We start from the raw sequence: 24,613 nt of genomic DNA on the forward strand, positions 1-24,613 counted from the left end.
GCACTACAGGGTTCTAGAAAGATTGGAATATGCTAGACTCAAATAGTCTAAGTTTCTCTTTATTCAATTACAACAGCCTCATCATCATCATCATCAGTTCAACATCCCAATCATACAACAGATTCACTATATAGGCCATTGAAATAGGCCTCACTATCATTAGTCCATGTTTGTGAATTTCTAGATTGATTCGAGCTGATAGAAAGGCTTTGGTAACTCAAATAACCACTCATTACAACCGTGTTAAGCAGAAAAGCATCTCAGAACTCACAAAATGTTGACGGTGGACAGGCTACAAAAGCAGAAGACCACATCAGGTTCCACTTCTGTCAGCCAAAAACAGGAATCTGAGGCTACACTGGGTACAGGCTCACTGAGCACTGGACAGTTGAAGACTGGAAAAATCCCACATGGTCTGATAAACATTGGTTTCTGCACAATTTAGTGACAACAGCATGAATCCATGGACCTAAAATGCATTGGGTCAACAGTTCAAGCTGGTGGTGGTGGTATAATGGCGTGGGGAATGTCTGAGTATTGTTGCTGAGCATGCGCATCCCTTCATGGCCACAATTTACCGTCTTATAATGGCTACTTCCAGCATGATAATGCACCATGTCAAAATGTCATCTCAAACTGGTACAGTTATAGTGAGTCAATGAGTACTTTAATGGCTTCCGAGTCACCAGATTGGAATCCAATAGACCACATTTGGGATGTGGTACAACGAGAGATTCAAATCTGCAACACTTATGTGAAGCCAGAATCTCAAATGAATGCTTCAAACACCTTGTGGAATCCATGGCATGAAGAATTGAGGCTGGTTTGAGAGAAAAGACAAGTCTTATTCAGTATTAGTATGGCTAATGAAGTGGCCAGTGAATATACATTTAAATAAATCAGAGCTCACCATCATCAGTCCACAGCAAAAGTTAAACCACTGTGTGTGTGTGTGTGTGTGTGTGTGTGTGTGTGTGTGTGTGTGTGTGTGTGTGTGTGATTAATGAAAGTGTGGCTACACACGTTCATAAGAAAAATTAAAATAAAGGGAGAAACATTGGTGTGTTATTGATATATTAACAGATCTATGATGGGCTATTATAGCATAATGTGCATTAGTTATCTGGCTCAGATTCCCGCATTGCTTTAATGCTTGGACACTTAATAGTGAACATTAAGAAACCCATTACTATCGTCTGAAGTGGCCATTATAACCACATTTACTCATTAAAAAGTAATGTGAGAAGATGAAAGAGAAAAAAACTTTAAAAAAAAACTAAAAAAAAATTAAAAAAAAAAAAAAAAAAAGCATTAAAGAAGCAAGAAGTGGAAAGATAGTGTGACAAAACAGTCACAAAAATACAACAATGCATTTTATTATTATTATTATTATTATTATTATTATTATTATAATTTTCTAAAATATCTTCATGCAATTTGATGACCCAAAATTAAATGTCTTAAAATCATCATCTTGGAGCTTTGATGCACATATAAATGTGTAATAAATGAGTTTAATATCAGGTGAATTATTTTGTGTTGTATAGAGTTGGATGTTCAGGATGCGGAAGGCCAAACTCCTCTGCATTTTGCTGTGGAGAAAAACCAGGAGTCAAGCTGCTCACTGTTGCTAGATTTGGGTGCCAATCCAAACATTGTAAACACAGCCATGATGGCACCGATTCACTTGGCCATCAGCAAAGGACACAATCAAATGGTAGAGGTGAGTTTCTCACATACATACTGTAGTCACATGGTACAGATAAGTCACTTGCACTCAAACACTTGCTACAAGTGAGTCACATGCACTCCGTCACCTTGTAAAGGTGGATCAAACGAACTCAAGAACCTGATACAGAGTCACACATTCACTCACTTACATGGTACAAGTGAGTCACATACATTTACATTTACATTAATGGCGTTTGGCAGATGCCTCTATGCAGAGCTGAGTTAAACTAACTCATTTACCTGACAAAGGTAAGTCACACACAGTTATCTGGTGCTGGTGAGTTACTTACTCAGTCACCTGGTACATGTGAGACACACAAACTTAGTTACCTGGTACAGGTAAGTTAAATCCACTCAGTTATCTCGTACAGGTGAGTCACACACACTCAGTCACCTGGTACAGGAGTCTCATACACAGTTATCTGGTACGGGTGAGTTACACCCACTCAGTTACCTGGTACAGGAGTCTCTTACTCAGTTACCTGGTACAGGTGAGTTACACCCACTCAGTTATCTGGTACAGGTGAGTTACACCCACTCAGTTATCTGGTACAGGTGAGTTACACCCACTCAGTTATCTGGTACAGGTGAGTTACACCCACTCAGTCACTTGATACAGGAGTCTCTTACTCAGTTACCTGATACAGGGGAGTTACACCCACTCAGTTACCTGGTACAGGTGAGTTACACCCACTCAGTTACCTGGTACAGGAGTCTTTTACTCAGTTACCTGGTACAGGTGAGTTACACCCACTCAGTTACCTGGTACAGGTGAGTTACACCCACTCAGTTACCTGGTACAGGAGTCTTTTACTCAGTTACCTGGTACAGGTGAGTTACACCCACTCAGTTACCTGGTACAGGAGTCTCTTACTCAGTTACCTGGTACAGGTGAGTTACACCCACTCAGTTACCTGGTACAGATGAGTTACACCCACTCAGTTACCTGGTACCGGTGAGTTACACCCACTCAGTCACTTGATACAGGAGTCTCTTACTCAGTTACCTGGTACCGGTGAGTTACACCCACTCAGTTACCTGGTACAGATGAGTTACACCCACTCAGTTACCTGGTACAGGTGAGTTACACCCACTCAGTCACTTGATACAGGAGTCTCTTACTCAGTTACCTGGTACCGGTGAGTTACACCCACTCAGTTACCTGGTACAGGTGAGTTACACCCACTCAGTCACTTGATACAGGAGTCTCTTACTCAGTTACCTGGTACAGGTGAGTTACACCCACTCAGTCACTTGATACAGGAGTCTCTTACTCAGTTACCTGGTACAGGTGAGTTACACCCACTCAGTTACCTGGTACAGGTGAGTTACACCCACTCAGTTACCTGGTACAGGTGAGTTACACCCACTGAGTTACCCGGTACAGGTGAATTACAGACAGTCACTCACCTGGTACACTTATCATTCGTATTGTCTCAGGTTCTCCTGTCCTGCAGTCGCACAGATGTGAATCTGGAGGGAGATTTGGGAAACACACCTTTGATGTTTGCATGCTCCTACAATAACTGTGAAGCTCTTCACACACTAGTGAGTATAATTCAAGTATTCTTGGAAGGTTTAAGGAACATTATACGATTTCACTCTTGTCCTAAATGTACTTGATCAACCAAGATACAGTAGATTTGGTGTCTAAGGTTCGTTCCATCAGTTTTGCACTCGAGCTTCATGGCTACTGCAGGTACTAACAAGGGAAGCTTATAGCCACCAGTTTAGCATCTTGCAAACTGAATACCTAAATCATTGCCTCTAATGGCTTTGTCGAGTTGTTCCGAACATGCATTCAAATCTAATATTTGGTCAAATTATATGAAGTAATTCTATCATGATGTCAAAGTTTTCATAGTGTCCTTAAAGGTTTTTAGACTTCCCTTGTGAGTGATTGTGAGTCCAAATCCCAGTGATGCCACAACCATCTGTGAGAGTCCAAGAGAGCTTGATTGGCCCTGTTTTCTGGGTGGCAAGGAAGGCATTACTCTTTCCACTATCAATCAGAATGGCACTAACCAATGATGTATGTAGAATAGGGCATATCACACTTTTTATAGAAGAACTCAGTTAGCACTTTCCTGGGAATGTAATGTAGCATGTGCTATACTACACCCTCTGTGTTGGTAGCTGTTGTGTAATATGGAGGAGTTAGCTAGTGGTGGGATTTGGCAAATGACCAAATTGGGAGAAAGTGCTAACTGCCTATCTACATTAGATTCATAGCTCCAGTGCAAAACTGGAAGCAAACTTCAGAGAGGTAATTGCAGAAATGATGTACATCCATTTCTGACTCCTTCCAAGTTACCATTTGTTTGACTTTTCCAGTTTAAATATGGAGCAAAGCTGTGTCGTCAGAACAAGCTGGGGCATTATGCGATACACACCGTAGCTTTTTCTGGAGCCAAAGAAGCGATGGAGGTGATACTGCAAAAAGGTGAGCCTCAGAGATGGCTGTAAATAAGTGGCATTGGGTTAGGTTACGAATGGTTATGATTCCATTGTAGACTATTTTCGCAACCTACAGTTGTGTAATCATGGACCAGTGCACTCATGTAATCCTAAAATGTGCTGCTTTAGATTAGAGTTCAAACAATGCAGCCTATTTAGTGAGTAGGGTGTGTGCCTTGGGACACTTCCCCAGTGGACTGTATGAATTGGACATCGTAATGTTTGAACAAACACAATAAACATGCATCATTATATTCACATGCCTCGTCTGCTCGTCTGCAGATGATGGGGAGTCGAGAGTTGTGTTTTTTTTCACATTGATTACATAGACCTAGTGCTCTTGCAAAAGCTTTGCTATATTAGAAACATTTGCTTCATGACTTAAATCTTTGTGAACATATTATACAGGCTGCTGCTCGAGGTCAATGTAAATTTTTTTGATTTGCACCGATTTACATTTGTTGACGTGTCCGCACGTGCAGACGAGGGCGCTAAATTAAACAACAGGACAGGAATAAGCAAAACTCATCTTCAGACTAAACATGGGTTACATGAGTCATGACTGTGCAAATTTGAGGACAAGGAGCTAAACAAATCTCCATTACACATTATATATTGACAAAAGACTGTGTCCGTCTCTCTGTTCAGATGCTGTTCAGTTCCAGATAGCTTTATCGCCATGTTTGCATGTACAACCTAACCCAAGAGGTCCATGAAGCATACCTAGGGAGTTCCATGACTTTTTATTTTTTCACTTTGTTTCAGCGAGATCACAACCCACATTATCAAACTTATATATTTAGGGGTCCAAGCACCAAAGTCGACTCAGACCTAATGTGTCTCTAATGTTTAAATAATGTTCATATAATTCACATATTTCATGTGCATTTGCCTTCTCCTCCTGTCTTTGCCGCTCTCTTTCTCTGTTTCAGGAGAAGAGTTGGGTAAATGCACCCTTATACACATTAATTATTTGGATAAATCCAAGAGCAGCCCACTTCATTTAGCCGTACGAGGCGGAAATACAGAAGTGATCAAACTCTGCATTGCTAAAGGCGCAAAAGTGGACCAACAACAGGTAAAGAAACACACACACACACACACTTTTTCTTATTATCATTAATGTGTCCAGTTAATGCTATGCCTACACCTAAATGTTTTTTTTTTTCAAGCATTTTAAGCACAAAGCATAAAGTTTTCCTTCCTGAGGTCCAACCAAATGTCCCCAGGAGGTCAAAACTATCAGATATTCCTATCCTTGAGAAGACATTTGGGCTCACTGACATGCATACAACAAGTTGTCACTTAAATACGTATCTACCTGGTAGCTGTACCTTTTGGTCATTTTATCATCCAAACATATCATATAATCAACCGACCAATGTCACTTTGCAGGTAAACATTACTCACTGTAGCCCATCTGTTGTTTTGAACAACATCTTAACCCCCCTCCAGCGTGTCCATCAGTAGGAAGAGACTACCCCATAGCCACCATAAACTAGATATAATTTCTGTGACGGACTGGTCTCAGCACAGCAGTGATCCTGACACAGTATTCGAGCAAATGATTTACTCTGGCTGTCGGTAGCAGCTCATTAGCTAGTCATGATCAGCGCATAAAGATTTTTTTTTTAAAAAAGGCCAGATGCAAAACTAGCAGTTCATCGTTTTATATATTGTAAGTTAGCTGTTGCTGAGATTGATTATGATGACAGGGATATGTATTTGATCATGGAGGAACATGAATTCCAGTCACATGGCCAAATTTTTAGAAATACAGTTTGCACAGTGTTAACCGGGAGGCTGTTAATGTTGCTTACTTCTTAGATTTGTAGCTCCAAGGCTAAACTAAATGCACAACATTTAGATACCAAGCATGCCTTGGTTTTATATATATATATATATATACAGTTGCAATCAAAATTATTCAATTATTCAACATTTACAGACTTTCAGCTGTTTGCAATGAACAAATCAAACATGAGCAATTGAAATAGTTCAACACAACGAATGCTTCAGGACAATGATCCCAAGCATACCTCAAATTCCACCAAGGCTTGGTTGGAGAAGAATTCTTGGAAGATTCTACAGGGCCATCACCTGTAGAAGTCACCTGACTTCAAGCCTATAGAAAATCTCTTGTGGGATTTGAAGAAGACGGTCGCAGCACGCAAACCCAAGAATATTACTGAACTGGACGCCATTGCTCATAAGGAATGGGGTAAAATTCCTCAGAAACACCGCCAGAAGCTATGCATCTTGTTTGTAGCAGGTCATAACAGCAGAAAGGTGCTCTACTAAGTACTAAAGATGCCTGCCATGAAGGTGTTGAATAATTCTGAGACTGGAGAAGTCGTTATAAGTTGCATTTTCAGTTGAATTTGGGGGAAACCGCTTGAAGCATTCGCTGTGTTGAACTGTTTCAATTGCTGTTCTTTGATTTGTTCGTTGCAAACAGCTGAAAGTCTGTACATTTTGACAATAAACCTGATTTGCAATGGGGGTTGAATCATTTTGCGTGCAGCTGTATATGTGAAACATTAAATATCAGCTCAATGTAGTGGTCTTACAAAATAGGCACAATGGCATGTACACTAAAACATAAATTATAATAAGCCAATGATCTAACCAGTAAGATTTAGCTACAGTACGCAGGTATGCTAAGTTAGGTTAGTTAGCCTAGCCATATTAACTGTCATGACAGGTTTGGTTGAGAGTTCAGTGAATTCTTTTGTGATGAGTAGAGATGCTCCTTAGGCATGTGAGTATGTCCTGGTCATTAAACAACAGACAATTTACTACTGAATAAAATATACAGCATCACGCAATTTGAAAAATGCAACTAGGAAATTCAGTTTCGCATTCGGAACTAAACTATTGAGCGGTCTAGTTTTAAATAAAGGATTCTGAGTTGAAATGCAATATCAGCCTCTGCATATGCATGTGTGTCTATGTGTGCGTGCGTGTGTGTGTGTGTGCTACAGTGCGACAAGTCCACGGCGCTGCACTTCGCCTGCACACAGGGAGCGATAGAAGCCGTACAAGCGATGCTGCTTCCTTACGAGAGAACAATCGATGAAATCATTAACATTAGAGACGCAGCCAATCAGACGCCGTTACACAGGTCGGTCTATAATACTGCAGACTCCCAGCTAGCACAATTTTGCACTTTTTGCCAAATCATTTCTGAAAATCTAATGCAGAAATATTCAGCATACTCATGAAATCCCACAATGCATTGCAATAGTTCAATGTCCAAATGATGCACAAAGATACACCCATTAGAGCGCTAGACAGGCATCAGAGTGTGCACTACTGAAGTCCCTGCTCAAGAACTGAGTGAATTTAATGCACCTCATTGTTTTAAATCCATAAATACAGTATCTAATTTTGTCCTAACAGTCAATGAAATCAAATCTAGGTTTTGTTTTTCATATATTTTCATTAATTTGTGTCACCCACAAACATTCATTAAGCACATTGATTAAGAGAAATAAAACTTGAATTAATTCAGTAAATGATTTATCATTTATTTGCACTGCTGTAATTACAGAGCCACGTTATTTGATCATGTGGAACTGGCTAAATATCTCGTCTCAAAGGTGAATCAAGGATAATTTTCATGATTAGCTTCATTAAAATATATAAATTTTTTTACAATACTATCACTTCACCATTGTTGGTTGTATTTTTGTTTTGTGAAGGGAGCGGACATCGATTGTGTCGACTGTAAAGGTTTTACCCCTTTACTCCTGGCTACGTCAAGCAGCGCATGGAAAACGGTTTCATTCCTGCTGTCTAAAGGTGCATTTTATTCACGATTATACAGTATATTATACATCCATTAGTTCCTGTCTACTAATTTGATTGGACAAGCAGCATTCCAAGAGTGCTGATGTCCCAGCTCTGGGACATTTCACTGTATGTATCACTCCAGCTTAGTGTTCGCTATATAAACTTCCAATTTCAGAAATAGTTTAATCTTTACTACACTTACTAAGGACTGTATGTGCGTTGGCATGGCAACACGCAACGCTCTATCCAGCTGCGACTTCTTTGGGAACTATTTTTGTCGACGGACTAAAAATAAACAAAATATCTTGCCATTATTGAGTCTGTAATGTCAGTTCACATCACTATCACACCAGTGCTGATATTTCGTACAACAGCACTCTCTCATCCAATATTGCTTAAACTGCGCACCCGTCGTGTGCAGAAATCAAGAGTAACAACACCGATGTGTTTTGTTTTTCTTGCAGGTGCAGATTTTAGAATAAAAGACCAAACTGGACGGAACTTCCTCCATCTCGTCATCTTCCAACCGAAAGGACTGAAAAATCTTCCTGAAGACATCCTACAGGTAGCACATGAATATAAAAATGAACATTAGAATAATAGCTGCCACAGATGTTGCCTAATAGATAGACAGATAGATAGATAGATGGATAGATAGATAGATAGATAGATAGATAGATAGATAGATAGATAGATAGATAAATAGATAGATAGATAGATAGATAGATAGATAATCAGTCAGATAGACAGATAAATAGACAGATAGACAGACAGACAGACACACAGTCAGACAGACTGGCAAACAGACAGATAGACAGACAGACAGACAGACAGACAGATAGACATATAGACATATAGATAGAGAGGCAGACAGACAGACAGACAGACAGACAGACAGACAGACAGACAGATAGATAGATAGATGGATAGATGGATAGATAGATAGATAGATAGATAGATAGATAGATAGATAGATAGATAGATTGATAGATAGATAGATAGATAGATAGATAGATAGGTAGATGGATAGATAGATAGATAGATAGGTAGATAGATAGATAGATAGATAGATAGATAGATAGATAGATAGATAGATAGATAGGTAGATAGATAGATAGATAGATAGATGGATAGATAAATAGATGGATAGATAGATAGATAGATAGATAGATAGATAGATAGGTAGATAGATAGATAGATAGATAGATAGATAGATAGATAGATAGATAGATAGATAGATGGATAGATAAATAGATGGATAGATAGATAGATGGATAGATAGATAGATAGATAGATAGATAGATAGATCGATCGATAATCAGTCAGATAGACAGATAGATAGACAGACAGACAGACAGACAGGCAAACATATAGACAGATAGATAGACAGACAGACAGGCAGACAGATAGACAGATAGATAGACAGACAGACAGGCAAACAGACAGACAGGCAGACAGATAGATAGATAGATAGATAGATAGATAGATAGATAGACGGATAGATAGATGGTTGTTTCTCTTTCTCACAGTAACACTGTATGAAGGTTATTAGTCTAGTATTAGTGATCTTTTGTATCACTCCAGAATAAAGACGTGTGGGAGCTGATGAGCGATGAGGACTTTGCAGGCTGTACTCCTCTACACTACGCCTGCAAACTCGGCATCCACGACTCTGTTAAAAACATGCTGGGGTTTGAAATCTCCTTGGGCCGCAAGTCAAAGGAGAAAAAATCAGCACTACATTTTGCTGCAGAGTAAGACAACATCCCACATACAGTATGCTTATTAGAATTTTTTTTATATTAGCATTATTATGAATATTAACCTTAATCTAGCTAATCAGATCTGCGGTATTATATTTTTAGCTAACTCTGGTAAAGTTAACCAGATTCTCTAACGGAAGATTTCTCGCTGTGTGCTACTTCCTTCTCAGATACGGGCGAATAAACACGTGTCTCAGGCTTTTGGAGACGATCAGAGATTCACGTCTGCTAAACGAGGGAGATGAGAACGGACTGACGCCGCTCCACCTGGCCTCTAGGGGGGGCCACGTTAAGGTGGTGGATCTGCTGCTCAGGAGAGGAGCACTGTTCCAGAGGTACACCGTTCCTGATATGATGTTTAAAGAATAACACCTACACAGATTACATCGACCAGTGTTTTAAAAATGAGTAAAACTCGGCTGCGTTTAATTTAAGATCCGCTTCATCAAACAAAATCGATTCTAGTGGGCCCGGAAAATGAAGGTCGTTTACTTTTAATTGCAAGTTAGCTTCTCAGTTTACAAACACAGCATTTTAAACTGAATTTCAAGCTTTTTAAACTGAGCTATCTCGCTACAACTCAGCTTAGTTACCAATTCACAGATGCAGCCTGCTAGCTTGCTGTTGTACTTGGTTGTCGGGTTTAATTACACAATATAGTACTAGTTATCAGGTCTGAAAAGTTCTGTCTGGCATGATCCTTACAAACGCCTCATGAACAGAGTTATGAGAACACAAAGCCCCTTCGAATTTGTCCAAATACAGGGTCTTTAGAAGACAGCTGACTTTTGACATAGACTTAAAAATAAGTTTAAAAAAAAAATATTTTAAAAATACAGAAACCCTAAGAGACCGCGCAGTATTTTTTTCTTTCTTGTTTTCTCGTGATCACGATGATGTACGTATACGGAAATGCAGTGAGTTTAATAATCAACTTTGATTGTATTATTGTTCTTTTGGGTAAATGCTCCTGTTCCATCTCTTTCCATCTGTTTATGATTTATTGCACAAAAAATTGAGAAGAATGAATTAATTTAAGCATAAAAAAAACTGGGATAAATTTAACGTAATACAAGGTGAGTTTGTTGGATTAAAGTTGCGATTCTTGTTAGGAATTCTGAAGTTTGTGTGTTCGTGTGCAGCGATTATAAAGGCTGGTCGTGTTTACATCATGCCTCGGCTGAAGGATACACACAAACCATGACTATCCTGCTGAGAGCAAACATCAAACTGCTGGATAACACAGATGAAGATGGCGTATGATATATATATTTTTTAAACTGTAATATCATGATACCTCTATACTGTAATATAGTATTTATCAACTACTGAGAATGTATTTTTATTTCATTTTATTTATTCATCTTTGGTCAAACTTTGGTCACAAACACATCAACAAACTTTGGAGTAAGTGGAACTTTTTGTTGCATTTTATTTTTGACCAACCGGTTCCTGAGCAGAACACGGCTCTGCACCTAGCCGCACGTGAAGGTCACGTCGCAGCTGTAAAGCTCTTACTGAACCAAGGGGCTGAAATCGTGCTCAATAATAATCACGCCTCATTCTTCCATGAAGCTGTGCGCAATGGGAAGAAAGATGTCGCTAACGCCGCTATCGAGAATGAGAGGTGAGGAAAACGTACACTCGCTCACACGCACACACACACACACACACACACACACACAAAGAGAAGGTTCTCTGTTGATTCCATGTCAAAATAAAACAAAGTCAATTAGTCACTTTCTGTTCGTGTGTTTGTTATATACAGTATATTACACTTTGCTGTCTTGGGGCCGTATTCAGAGTTGAGGTACGCGTTCTATCGTGAGGATTCAATACTAAAATTGCGCACATCAGTATTTGGACTTCTGATGCAGTTTGACAGTTTGATGTCACCACAATTTGCCCTATTGAAATTCACGTTTTAGCTGTTTATTAAAAAAACAAACAAACAATGGAATGCCGGTTAAAGCCAATAGTAGATACGCAAATATGACACCGTTTATTAATTATTAGTATAGTCCACTAAAATCCACACATTTTATCTCCCGGAATTTTTTGGCCTTCAACGCAAGTGCTTGGAGTCTAGCTGCCTTTGAAAAACCCTGGTAACCTCACAGGCGTGAACTCCACACAGGTCATTTGCATAATGTGAACAGCGTACACAACCGGAGTCTGAATACGAGTAACTTTCCCAGAGTTAATACTGTCGTAACATTTGGACCTAATTCACTGGCTCTGAATACAGCCTCTACTACTGTATATATTATATACTGTGGTTTTGATGTATTTACCTTCTTTGAATTGACGCTTCTTTCTTTTTTATGAGCTTTAAAATCAAATTTCATTTGACTCTCAAATCCACTATGGATTTTGTTAATGGCTTGCAGATTTGAAGGAGTTTTAATTTTTAATTTCTCATTTGCTGAAAATATTATTGATTCATGGCAGGTCAGCAGAGACTCTCCAACAGTTTAAAATGGGCTACACTCGATGCCCTGTGCTGGATTTAATCGAGTTTCTACCTGAATCAACAAAGGTGTGTACTTTTATTTTATATATATAGTATTTAATACTTAGTGTGTGTGTATATATATATATATATATATATATATATATATATATATATATATATATATATATATATATATATATAGTATTTATCGTATATAAAGTCATTTTTTGGTAAATATTTTACAATCTGGTCCAAAGATTTGAGACCGTGTTTGAGGGGAGGAATCCTGTAGAACGAATCCTTTAGAACGGATCATTCAACAAGTCGTTTTTGACACTGGGAGGAAAAAATGTGAAGCTGCAGTTTAAATTATGAGCACATTAAAGTGTTTTTTGACCTTGGATGCATGTAAATCTACTGTATGAGACCTTTAAAACAAAATTAGACACGTTTCAAAACCATATTAGGTGCACTTTAAATAACACAGTTAATCATAAGAAAAGGCTGTGTGTGTGTGTGTGTGTGTGTGTGTGTGTGTGTGTGTGTGTGTGTGTGTGTGTGTGTGGAATATGTGTGTGGCAACTCTGACCTCTGCTGGAGTGAAGGGAGCTTCACAGGTGTAGCTGTGATGGTTATTTGAAACAGAGAACTTACGTCTATATTCAGTCTATGTTTTGTGTCCCCTATCAGACATGCTAGCTAAATATGATATATACTGATTTACATAGATATGCCAACTGCAAATTAGTCAACTAAGCTAGAAGACTGTTATGTATACAATAAGCGATGACATAAAAAAAACGCTGGCAGTAGTGCACTTGGTTTGTTTCTCGAAATATTAAACTATCTATTCTACCATGCAGCATCTTCTGGATCAGTGTATGACTGAATCAGAGCATGACCCGAACAGCCCTGACTACCATGTACGTATTACAAGTGCAATCAATGAAAAAGTGGGTTTTATATATAAAGTCCATATAGATATGTTGACTCCTGTAGAGTACTGTAGTTATATGCTTAATAGTATGCAGCCTACAATGTGTGGAAAGCTCAGATATACAGCAAAACTCCAGAGCTCAGTCGATGAAAGAAACCCGCCGATATCAGTCACATTAAACACAACGCGCACTTTAAACAGATTCATTATTATCTGAATATTAACATTATTTTGCTTAAAATTACTTGTATTTTAATATATTCTATTCATCGCATTATAATTAATATTATTTATGGATTCATTTTCAACAGTGCCAGTTATAATAAGCTGCTCACATGTAAATCCCTTCGTTTTGCAGATCACATACAGTTTCCAGTGGCTTCAGGCTCCAGTAAAAGTGCAGAAATCCTCTCAAACTGACAAATCGCTATATATTCAGCCCCTGGCAGCTCTGAATGTGAGTAAAAAACATCCAGCAGTGTGTTAATACTGTCACCGATGGCAACTGTGGCTTCTGGCTTGCTCATCATCTAGATGTCTATCTGGATTTCTGTAAAGCTGTTCTCTGATTTCTACTTTTTAAAGAGCAATACTAATGAACTGATTGTTTAAACACATCTCAACAGCATGAAGTACAGATACACAGAGAGCAGCTACACAGAGAATAGACTACATGTAAATATGATACATACAGTCTTAAAGATGAATGGAAAAACCATTGTGATATTTGTGTAAAATTTGTGTAAGGTATTTGGTAGTCAATAACAGTCTATACCACATTTATTTTATGATGAAGGTAATAAATGATAACGATGAATAAATGAGAGTTGTATAGCTGAAATAGAATAGTATGTTTATTATCACGGTTATCGTTTTAATGTGTTGTGCTCGTGTGTGTTGTTTTTGTGCAGGCGATGGTTCAGTATAACCGGCTTGAGCTGCTCACACACCCTGTGTGTCAGAAATACTTAGAGATGAAATGGTACGCTAACAGCCTAGAAATTATACCCTTTCGACAAGAAATAAAAAGATGCATCTATTTTAGAATTCTTACAAATTTACAATATTCACAGTACCTTTCCTATAAGGAACTATAGGTTTATATTCAGGTTTATATTGTTAAATTACTCTCACTTAATAACATAAATCCTGTAAAAGCTGAGTTTGTTTTATTGTGTGAATTCTAGTACTTTTATTTTTTTTTTTTTATGTTTTACAAAAGAATTTTTGCTACTTTTTTTCTACTGTTCATTGAGCTTTCTTAGACTTTAATTAACACACTTAATACAGTTACTGAATATGTTTTTACAATGAATTTCCAAACACATTATTCTTATTGTACGATTTTTCACATAGTTGGTTCTATTTCACCTCTCATAACCTCTAGAGGTGGTAAAAAAAACAAAAAAACAAACAAGTATAGCTTCTTTCATGCAGTGACCTACTGTGTGATGTAGTATTTGCAATAAGTACTACTGTCATATGGTCATCTTTTCCGTTCTTCTTCTGACCTGTGTGCATGTTGGACTACATGTACGTGACATGTATCTATCCAATTAGCTCAGTTGACCTTAGTCAGAGCTACAGGAGATTTGTCCTCCAAAACTGGGCATACACTCCTCTCATTCCTTCTACCTTGGCGAGTGTGTTTCCGTGTATGTTACAGTAGAAGCGTTTTTCATAGAATCAAGTCAGTTTCCCTCTACTGGTCCCGATTTGGTAAAAAAGTAGACCCCACAGTTCAAAACCAATTCTATCCAACCTTGATCAGAAGCATTTTCTTCCCAACTGAACCTTTTCCTAAGGTCCCTCATCAGATGTAGTTCAAACTGCACAACCACAGGACTGGTTCATGTGTCCTACGTTTGTTTTCACGTTCCCATCAACCCAGAATAGAGATCATTTATTTATATTTACCAGACACCCTTATCCAGAGCAACTTACAGTTATCTCATTTACAGTATACAACTGAGCAGTTGAGGGTTAAAGGCCCAGCAGTGGCAGCTTGGTATTGCTGGGATTTGAACTTACAACCGTCCTATCAGAAATCCAATGTCTTAACTATTGAGCTACCACTTCGCTTTGCTTTCGTTGATTTGCCTTCCAATTCCAATTCAGAGTTCTGCCCGTTGGTCTCTCCTTAGCACCAGGAGTGTTTACAAGACGCATACAAACAGCCTTGTTGGCCAGTGGCAAACAGAATACTACTCCTGTGAGCTACAGTCGCAAGAGTGGTCTATCAGCCTACAGCTGGACACCAAATGCCAAATACATAAATATGTCCTTGTCTCAGCAGAAAGAGTACAAACATTGGCTTTCTGTAGATGCACACCAATACTAACTCAAGTTCAGTTCAGTAGGGAGTGGTGCCCCACCGGAGAGAGATAGTAACCATGGATGCCTCCCTTAGGGCAGAGCGGTGCTGTGCCACAAGGGTAGAGGAGAGACAGACCAGCCGGAATTGAGGGATGTCCATCAAGGACTGCTAGACAGGGGCAAGTCTCAATCAATGGCATGTTCCTAGGGTTTAATGGCATTATTACAGCTTATCTAAATTAGGCAAGGCAATTCCACCCACCATGGTCACCTTGGAGCCTGATGTGTCCCTTAAGGTCCCCTCTTATGAGCCTGTACAGGATGACTAATAATTGAGTATATGAATGGTTCATTTGCAATGGAGGAAAGACACAGGTCGGCTTCCTTGTCTTGAACCAGAGGCTGGCCCACTGAGTGGTGGACTTCACTATGACCTTTAGGCAGACTGGGTGCCCTACATTCAGCATCTTTAATTCATAGGCCTTTTTGAAAGGTGTGCCATTAGATGCAGCATTGTCCCTCCCCATGGTGTGTGTGTGGAGGTCATCTCTGGGCACCTTTCAGTCCTGTTATTCATGATATAATTATCATACGTTATCCATGTTCATACCCTGGCTCCATATCATTTGGAACTGGTGCCAGCTCAGCAAGAAGCTTCCAGGAAAAGATGGCCATATTGCAAATATTTTTTTATATGTCACTAAGTGACATTATCTACATATTTCTACCATATTGCTTTTCTTACAGGCCTTCAAGTTGCAGTGATTCCAAATGTCATATTGGCACTGTGCTCTATATGTGTAATTCAATTTTATTAGTGTCTTTTATATAGTTTGTATCACATGTTCCCTCACAGGAAAGCCTATGGAAGTAAAGCTCATTTACTCAATCTGGCTGTGTATCTGTTGGGCCTTTTGCCCCTCACGTATCTTGTCGTCAACTTGAATCCTACACAAATCAACACACCAAATGGCACGACCTTCAACATGGAGCCCATATCTTTCCACGAAGTATGCTAAGCTATAAAGTCTGTGTCCCAAACTCTAGTGTTTGCTAGAATAGCTCTAAATATTATTTGCTAAAACTAGAATTCATGGTTGTAGAGAAACCTTAGAAGCAGTTATATGTGATGGTGTACTACACTGTATACTACAAATAACACAGCTAACACTCTCTCTCTCTCTCTCTCTCTCTCTCTCTCTCTCTCTCTCTCTCTCTCTTTCTTTTTGGATCTCAGCAAAGCTTTTTAATTTCAGTGTCCATGATGATGGTCCTCATCATGAACATTTATGGCATTTGTAAAGAGGTGATACAAATAGCACAACAGGTAATGTGACTGTTTTACATATTTCAGCAAAAAGAAAAAAAAAACACTTAACAGACAGCAAAGCCATAAAGAAATAAGCAACATGCTAAATGCTAACAAATCAAAACCACTAACAGCTACAATACAGAAGCAAGTTTCACCATACAGAGCCACAAAGTCACAACAAGCAATTGTTAAAATGAGTGAGATTTTTCAACTAGCAAGAATGATCTATTTTAAACGGGTCATGACGTTTTTGTTTTTAGAATGATCTTCCCTGAGGTGTATTTATAACATTTTTTGCACAAACAAAGCATACAAAATCGAGTCATTTATGACATTTTTCCACCCAGTCTCTGACCCTCTGACTGTAATGATCGGTTTTTGAATCCTTTACCTTTAAGACTTCAGTGTAACCACCCACTGCTATGATTGGCTACCATCCTTACCTATGAATTGATTATCAACGCCCCCTGCCATAACACGTGCGGAACTGTTTTTAGCGACTGAGTGCCAGTGGGCGGGGCCAACGGTGCAATGATGTAAAAGTAGGTGTCGATATCTTGCTGTAGGGGCAGGCATAGGCGAATGTATCTACCTGTGTGATGTCACGAATCCTAAATAAATGCTCTTTTCGTACTGAGGAGGACATATTAAGCTATAAAACTTGCAGGACGTTTTAATGGTACAATGACCATATGAATGGTACAATGACATATGTCGAAAGATCAAGGAAAATTGTATTTTTCATATCCTAAAAAGGATAGTAAGCCATAGCCATAGGTGATTAATAACAAAAATATTAAGTACTCTGCTAGTTTAGCAAGCAGATATGTGTATCCTGAGGGGGGGGGATGTGTTCCCTGGTTTCCTAGCCATATAGTAACGGTGCAGAATTTTCTTTATACTGTGTACATACACTATCAATTTATTTATCCATTATATCTATTTGTCCCAAAAGCGAATGAGTTACATTTTGGACATCTCAAACGGATTGGATTGGACAACAGTCATTTCCTCGCTTGCTTTCGTTACTCCAATGTTCTTCGGCGTGGAAGGGAATCTGCATTGGCAGGCTGGAGCTTTGGCAATTTTATTTGCCTGGATAAACTTTCTTCTTTATTTCCAGAGGTAAAATAGTCATGTGAAACTAGCAACAATTCTGTCAGTTGAGAGTGAAGTCTTTGTTTTGAATCCCACCCGTCACTATAACCCGACCTTTCACACTAACCTTACGCTCATCATTTTCGACCGCCAACAAGCTGGCCAGCGATCTGTCATGAGCGATGTTTAGGCCCATCTCAAGAAATTTTAAGATCAAGGAAAAGTTCATTATTTTCCATAATTTAAGTTTTCCATGTTATTCAATTTTTTTGAGATGCACCTGTATATTCACCTCCTCAAAACATTGAGCTGAATAAATTTAACAAGCTAACATATCTGTATGTTGGTTGATCTAAAGCAAATACTAGGAATTTTGAGTTTTCTTTGGTTTTTCCTAGTTGGAGGTCGGATTGACACCATATTTCCTGGAAGCAATAATTTTGCCACTAACTTAAAAGGGCAATTCTTACCCTGTTACACCCTGAAGAGTGTATTCTTGTGTCAGTGTGTTAAAATGTGTGTGTGTGTTTTTTATTATTTCCTTACAGGTTTGAGCGCTTTGGTATTTATGTTGTAATGTTTGGAGAAATCGTAAAGACACTCGTAAGTGTCCTTGTCCTTTAATCTTCCTGTTGATGGCATTTGGATTGTCCTTCCATGCGCTGATGCTTCATCGAGTATGTTGTAATTGATATTTATTCCATCTGTTCCGTGAATGATTTTATATTGTTTTATGCCATTTTAAGATGTTTCTCTTTTACTAACATGAAATTTTACCTACTCACCTGTGTCTCTAATGAACTTGAACAATCATGTAGTTAAAAGCATTTTTACTACCAAGATGTTGTAGAGGGAATAGGGGTGATATCAGTATGTCAGTGGCTTTCCCTTTCTCTCTAGATCTAATTTCCACCCCCCACCTAAAGGACGGTTAAAGTGACTGAGAATTTTTAATTGTGTTTTGTTTTGTTTTTCATCAGGGCGAGTTCAACTCAATCGGTCTATCATTGGCACAGACATTTGTAATGATGGTTGGAGAGCTGAATTATGAGACCTCGTTTCTGGAAGCATACAATCAGGGATTTCTGGCTTTTCCTGTAATCACCTACTATGTGTTTGTGCTCTTCGTCCTCATCATGCCAATCCTTCTCATGAACCTGATGGTATGAAATTCTCATTTATTGGTGCATGCACTTCATTTTGACATTCTGTGTGAAATGGAATCAGATCCCTCAATGGTTGGTTTTTTTGACCGCTTCTTTTCAATATGCACCATTCAGCCATCAACAGTAAAACCACTGATAGGTGACATGAATAACATTGATTATCTCGTTACAGTGGCACCTCTCAAGGGGTGGGATATATCAGGCAGCAAGTGAACTGTCAATTCTTGAAGTTGATGTGTTGGAAAAATGGGCAAGCGTAAGGATCTGAGTGACTTTGACAAGGGCCAAATTGTGATGGCTAGACGACTGGGTCAGAGCATCTCCAAAACAGTAGGTCTTGTGGGGTGTTCCTGGTACGCAGTGGTTAGTACCTACCAAAAGTGGTCCAAGGAAGGACAACTGGTAACTCGGCGACAGGGTCATGGGCGCCCAAGGCTCACTGATGTGGGTGGGAAGCAAAGGCTAGCCCGTCTGGTCCGATCCCTACTGTAGCACAAATTGCTGAAAACGTTAATGCTGGCTATGATTCACTTCTCACATGCATCAATAACCACATGTCACTGGTTCACTGGTTGTCCTTCCTTGGACCACTTTTGGTAGGTACTAACCACTGCATAAAGTCACTCAGATCCTTACGCTTGCCCATTTTTCCTGTTTCCAACACATCAACTTTGAGAACTGACGGTTCACTTGCTGCCTAATATATCCCCTCCCTTGACAGGTGCCATTGTAATTAGATAATCACTGTTATTCACTTCACCTGTCAGTGGTTTTAACATTATGACTGTTTAGTGTATAAGTTGTGTATCAGTCAAATTGTGTACGTTGGATTCTTTTAGTGTTAGTGATCATGCTGGGAAACTTAACAAGTTATAGTGCCCTGTTAGTACAAGAATGATATTATAAAACTGCCAAAGAATGAAATGAATGATAAATTGTTGGACAATTTTTGCTTGCGCGTTTGCTCAATTTAGTATAGTGAACACAGCAGAAAGGCCCAAGTTTTTTTTTTTTGTTTTGTTTTGTTTTTTTTTACTATTGATGGAAATGGTCAGAATGATGTTAAACCATAGATACAGAATAGGATAACAACTCAAATTTTGATTTTTGAGTCTCCAGGGGTCCGTGGGTCCGAACCTGGGGTTCTGATTATGTGGCGTTTCTGTACATGTTCTCCCCGTGTTCAGGGGGGTTCCTCCGGGTTCTACCGCTTCCTCCCACCTCTCAAAAAGCATGCCAAGAGTTGTTATGCAAAATTACGAAAAGGTGTGAATGAGCGTGTCAGTGTATGTGTGTGCATTGTGCACCGCAATGGACTGGTGTCTCATCCAATGGGCATTCCCACCTTGAGCCATAGCATCACTCTTGGACCGAGTTTATAATATTATTGCATCCATCAGAAAATGCTTTAATATGAATTGCTGCTTTGTTGTAGACATTTTCGGGTTAGGGTTAGGGAAAATGCCCAAATGGAAATTGCAGCATAGTACCAAAAAAAAGTCTTAATGATTTGTTTTAATTTGCTCAGATTGGTTTGGCAGTCGGGGACATCGCCGAGGTTCAAAGGAACGCAGCACTGAAGAGGATCGCCATGCAGGTGTTGCAAAAATAACTTGAACAGATTGATGAATTAAAACCATTTGCAACCATATAGGGTTATATGCTAGGACTTTTCAGTTCATTAAATGTGTCATTCATTCTTACACAGATTAATCTTCATACTACTCTGGAAGAGAAACTGCCATATTGGTTTATGAAGAGAGTGGACAAAAGTAGTATCACTATCCACCCAAACAGGAAGTGTGCCAAATTTCAGGTCAGTAACTTCATCATGTATATATATATATATATATATATATATATATATATATATATATATATATATATATATATATATATATATATATAATAATTATTTTTTTTATATAGGTTATATAGTTTTAGCTTTATTTAATTTATATATGCTGTTTATTTGTTGAGGTGTTTGCAGGAATACAAGAAAAATCTCTGTATTACTGTGCTAGTATAAAAAAAAGTTCTAATAAAAGTGCAAATGAATCTATGGAATATATATTTGTTAATGTTGGGAACATTATAATCCAAGATGTCCACTATATTGTTTAAAAATGCTGCATTTCTTTGGGGATATTAATCCAAATTTGCACATTACAAGCATTAGCAGATAAATTGTTATCAAATAAAATAACTCCTTTTATTTTTGCACATATTACCAAATAAGTGTACCTAAAATGGGTGACAACTACAGTATACAGCATGTTATAGTGCATGACATTTTTGCATAGTGAATAAAAAGAATGATTTTTTTTTACCCATATATGTGTATAGTGCTCTTATGTAAATACCCTACATAGCTTGTCTACGTTTATACTAAATTCTTATGGAATGCTTTATGTGCAGGGAATGATGGAGCAGATCTTTGGGAACGTTAGTCCAGAAGGTGAACTGCGCACTCGTTTAAACACTCAGGTGACACACTCAAGTCCACTGGAGACAGAAGTGATGAAGCAGAAACACAGGTGAGATTCCTTTTATCTTTTTGAAGCTTATAGCTGCTGAGTAAGACCCAATCTTTCTCATTTTATTTTGAAGGGCAATTTGGTGACAAACGAAATGCACAAAATTTCCCCCGCACCCCAAATATAGCCAGTCAGCCAACACATCTCGCCTTCACTCGGTCTCTCTGAGAGGGATCACAGATACTCTCTCCATCTCTCTCTAAGATTACAGCCTCCTTTTTTCCCTAAATGACTAGCCTTACTTGCAGCCTCTTTATCCTTAGATCCAAATCCTGTCATCTATTAATCTAAAGCCTCTCCCCAGTTCATGTGAATCCCACCCCTCCCTTGTTTATCCCAACCCCCTCACTCACTCATCCCAGTCCACTTCTCCATTCATCATATCCCTCTTCGTTTATCCTACTCTCCTCCCTACTCATACTAATTCCATTCATTACTCTTCCCATCTCACTTCACTCATCTCAGTCCACTCCTTCCTTTATCCATTCCCCTCCCTCACACACCCTAACACTCTTTACTCATCCCAGTACACTCCTTTACACACCCTATGTCTCTTCACTTATCCCAATCCTACATTTATCCCAATCCCCTTTCACACACATCCTATCCCTCTTCACTCATCCCAATCTCCTCCCTCACACATCCTATCCCTCTTCACTCATCCCAATCTCCTCACTCACACATCCTATCCCTCTTCATTCATCCCAATCTCATCACTCACACATCCTATCCCTCTTCATTCATCCCAATCTCATCACTCACACATCCTATCCCTCTTTATTCATCCCAATCTCACTTTTATCCCAATCCCGTCCTTCATTTAACCAATCACTCCCACAATTGATTCTAAGCCCTTCTTCACACATCCCCTTTACACTCAGTGTTAACTCTGTAATTGACTTATTAACTCCAATCCTCTACAGTATGTATTACTGTTTTGCAGTCCATAAGAACACACTGCATTAGTTAATAATGATGCAAGCTTACCTATCATAAACGATGAAGTCAAATCCATTCTTATTAATGCGCTGATGTTTTTTTGGGTCTGAAGGCTGAAGCAGATTTACTCAGCACTGGAGAAACAAGACATGTTGTTGAAACTCATCATACAGAAGATGGAAATCACGACAGAGGCCGACGAGAGCGATGGACCTGACGATTTCCGGTCCATCACCACCGCAAAATTACATAAATCCCACTGGGCTCCTCTGATGCGAGCTCTTGGGGTCAGGAAGTCACACTCGACATGCTGATGGTGGTGTAGAGCTTGAAATGTCAGACGTGTCTTACGGTAAACATTTACTCGTAGCACGTTACATTAAGGGCTATTCATAAAAAATGTTAGTGATTAACCATAAAATATACTATTTAGTAGGTCTTGGTGTCAAGTAATATATTGAGCATTTAGCATTCTTCCAGTGCGTAAATGAGCTTCAAATTTGCATGTCTTTCGAATTTGTACTTATAAACATGAACGAAAAAGTATGTATTCTTAAGCGTAAACAAAGATATGTTGAGAATTTGAAACTGATAGAGAAAACCTATTTAAACCCCACAAATTAATACTAACAAACATTAACTCTTTGTTACAACGCAATTGTTGGGAATTACAGCTTCGAGATATCTACATTAGGAAATAATAAGAGTCATTTTAGATAGGGTGGTTGCTTGCATGTGTCAGATTTGCAAATTGGAACGTAACATGATCACACGTTAGACATATTAGACAATCTTTCATGATTCGACTAGTCAGTCAACATCACCGTCCTGGCACGTCAAAACCAAATCAAGTTCAAATCCAAATTCAATGAAATATTTAGCAGTTTAAGCACAAACCATGACCTTTAGCATTTGTGTCTATTAAAGTGGGGTCTATAAGCCCCTAATATCCCTCATGTTTGAAAATTGTGTACGTTTTCACACGTTTTCGCACGTTTTGACAAAGAAAATAAATGCCATTCTGTAGTGAGTTCTTAGCATTTAGATAGATAGAAAAAAAAGTTTATGTCTGCTAAATTCCATGTGGCTGGGAATAATATTTCTGAAGATATTAAACATTGCTTCCCATTTGAGACTTTTATTAATTAGACGATAATATATTTTTCAGGGGAGTAAAAAAAAAAAGAAAAGAAAAAAAAGTGATGTTAGAATTTCAGCCAAAATACTTTACAACATTTTTTAAAAATAGAATTACTAGGTCACAAGCAACAAATAAAAAAGATGAATTGAAACTGAGACACGCAGCAATTAAGGCCCTTATTTTCATTACGTTTGAAGGCATCTTCGCTATACAGCATCTTTATATGAGTTTTGCACAGTACTGTATATATTTGAACATATATCATTTGTTTATATTCTTGATTATGGCCTTGAATACATACACATACACACTTTTGTTCATATTTATACGTACAAATTCAACATATATATAGGATATATACACAAGAAGTATATACATAAAATTGTCCAAATAATTATTTCTTCGCACTGTACACATCTACGGACTGCTGTTTCTTCTATTATATCTATTTACACTGTTCATTATTTTTTAAAATCTTGTTGGAGAAGTTTTTTTTTTTTGTTTTTTTTTTTAAATATATATAATATAATGCTTCTGTGAAAATACTCTATATAACTTGCCTGCATTTTTGTGGAATGCTTTACGGTGATCGTCAGGAGCAGGAAGAGTGCACTCGTTTAAACACTGACGCACATAAGTCCACTGAAGATACGAATGATAAATTATAACCATCGATAACACTATTCAGTAGGCCTTAGCATTAAGTAATATACTGAGCATTTAGCATGAAGCGATTGAGTACTCTTTTAAATGATAGTTTAGTATTTATCCTGTATGTCTGCTGTTTTCTTTTCTCTCACTTTCTATATAGCATTTAAACCGTGTGTCATAAAGTTGTTGAAGTTATTTGAATAAATATGACGAGGCATTTTTGGGTTCTTCATTTTGAATTATTCGGTCATCTATGAAGCACACGTTTCTCAGTGTATCATGGGTGGCGTCAATTGTCAGCAACGATACTCACAG

At 38.3% G+C, this 24,613-nt stretch overlaps 1 protein-coding gene across 1 annotated transcript in view; it reads left to right on the forward strand.

Annotated features, from left to right (window-relative positions):
* The window catches only part of trpa1b (transient receptor potential cation channel, subfamily A, member 1b), a 35,855-nt gene extending 11,338 nt beyond the window's left edge, over positions 1 to 24,517 (forward strand). Inside the window, 26 exon segments of the mRNA XM_017453602.3 lie at positions 1,548 to 1,723; positions 3,172 to 3,279; positions 4,066 to 4,174; positions 5,121 to 5,266; positions 7,173 to 7,312; positions 7,742 to 7,790; positions 7,893 to 7,992; positions 8,448 to 8,548; positions 9,568 to 9,737; positions 9,917 to 10,081; positions 10,889 to 11,003; positions 11,207 to 11,373; positions 12,198 to 12,285; positions 13,065 to 13,124; positions 13,497 to 13,595; positions 14,050 to 14,120; positions 16,311 to 16,464; positions 16,692 to 16,781; positions 17,722 to 17,891; positions 18,413 to 18,483; positions 18,486 to 18,541; positions 18,845 to 19,027; positions 20,559 to 20,627; positions 20,739 to 20,846; positions 21,449 to 21,567; positions 22,619 to 24,517. Coding sequence (XP_017309091.1) covers positions 1,548 to 1,723; positions 3,172 to 3,279; positions 4,066 to 4,174; positions 5,121 to 5,266; positions 7,173 to 7,312; positions 7,742 to 7,790; positions 7,893 to 7,992; positions 8,448 to 8,548; positions 9,568 to 9,737; positions 9,917 to 10,081; positions 10,889 to 11,003; positions 11,207 to 11,373; positions 12,198 to 12,285; positions 13,065 to 13,124; positions 13,497 to 13,595; positions 14,050 to 14,120; positions 16,311 to 16,464; positions 16,692 to 16,781; positions 17,722 to 17,891; positions 18,413 to 18,483; positions 18,486 to 18,541; positions 18,845 to 19,027; positions 20,559 to 20,627; positions 20,739 to 20,846; positions 21,449 to 21,567; positions 22,619 to 22,820 — 3,086 coding nt within the window. The 3' untranslated portion in view covers positions 22,821 to 24,517.
* Positions 24,518 to 24,613: the final 96 nt, after the last annotated feature.

Source organism: Ictalurus punctatus, chromosome 23, assembly GCF_001660625.3.
Source record: "Ictalurus punctatus breed USDA103 chromosome 23, Coco_2.0, whole genome shotgun sequence".
Taxonomy (NCBI): Eukaryota; Metazoa; Chordata; class Actinopteri; order Siluriformes; family Ictaluridae; genus Ictalurus; species Ictalurus punctatus.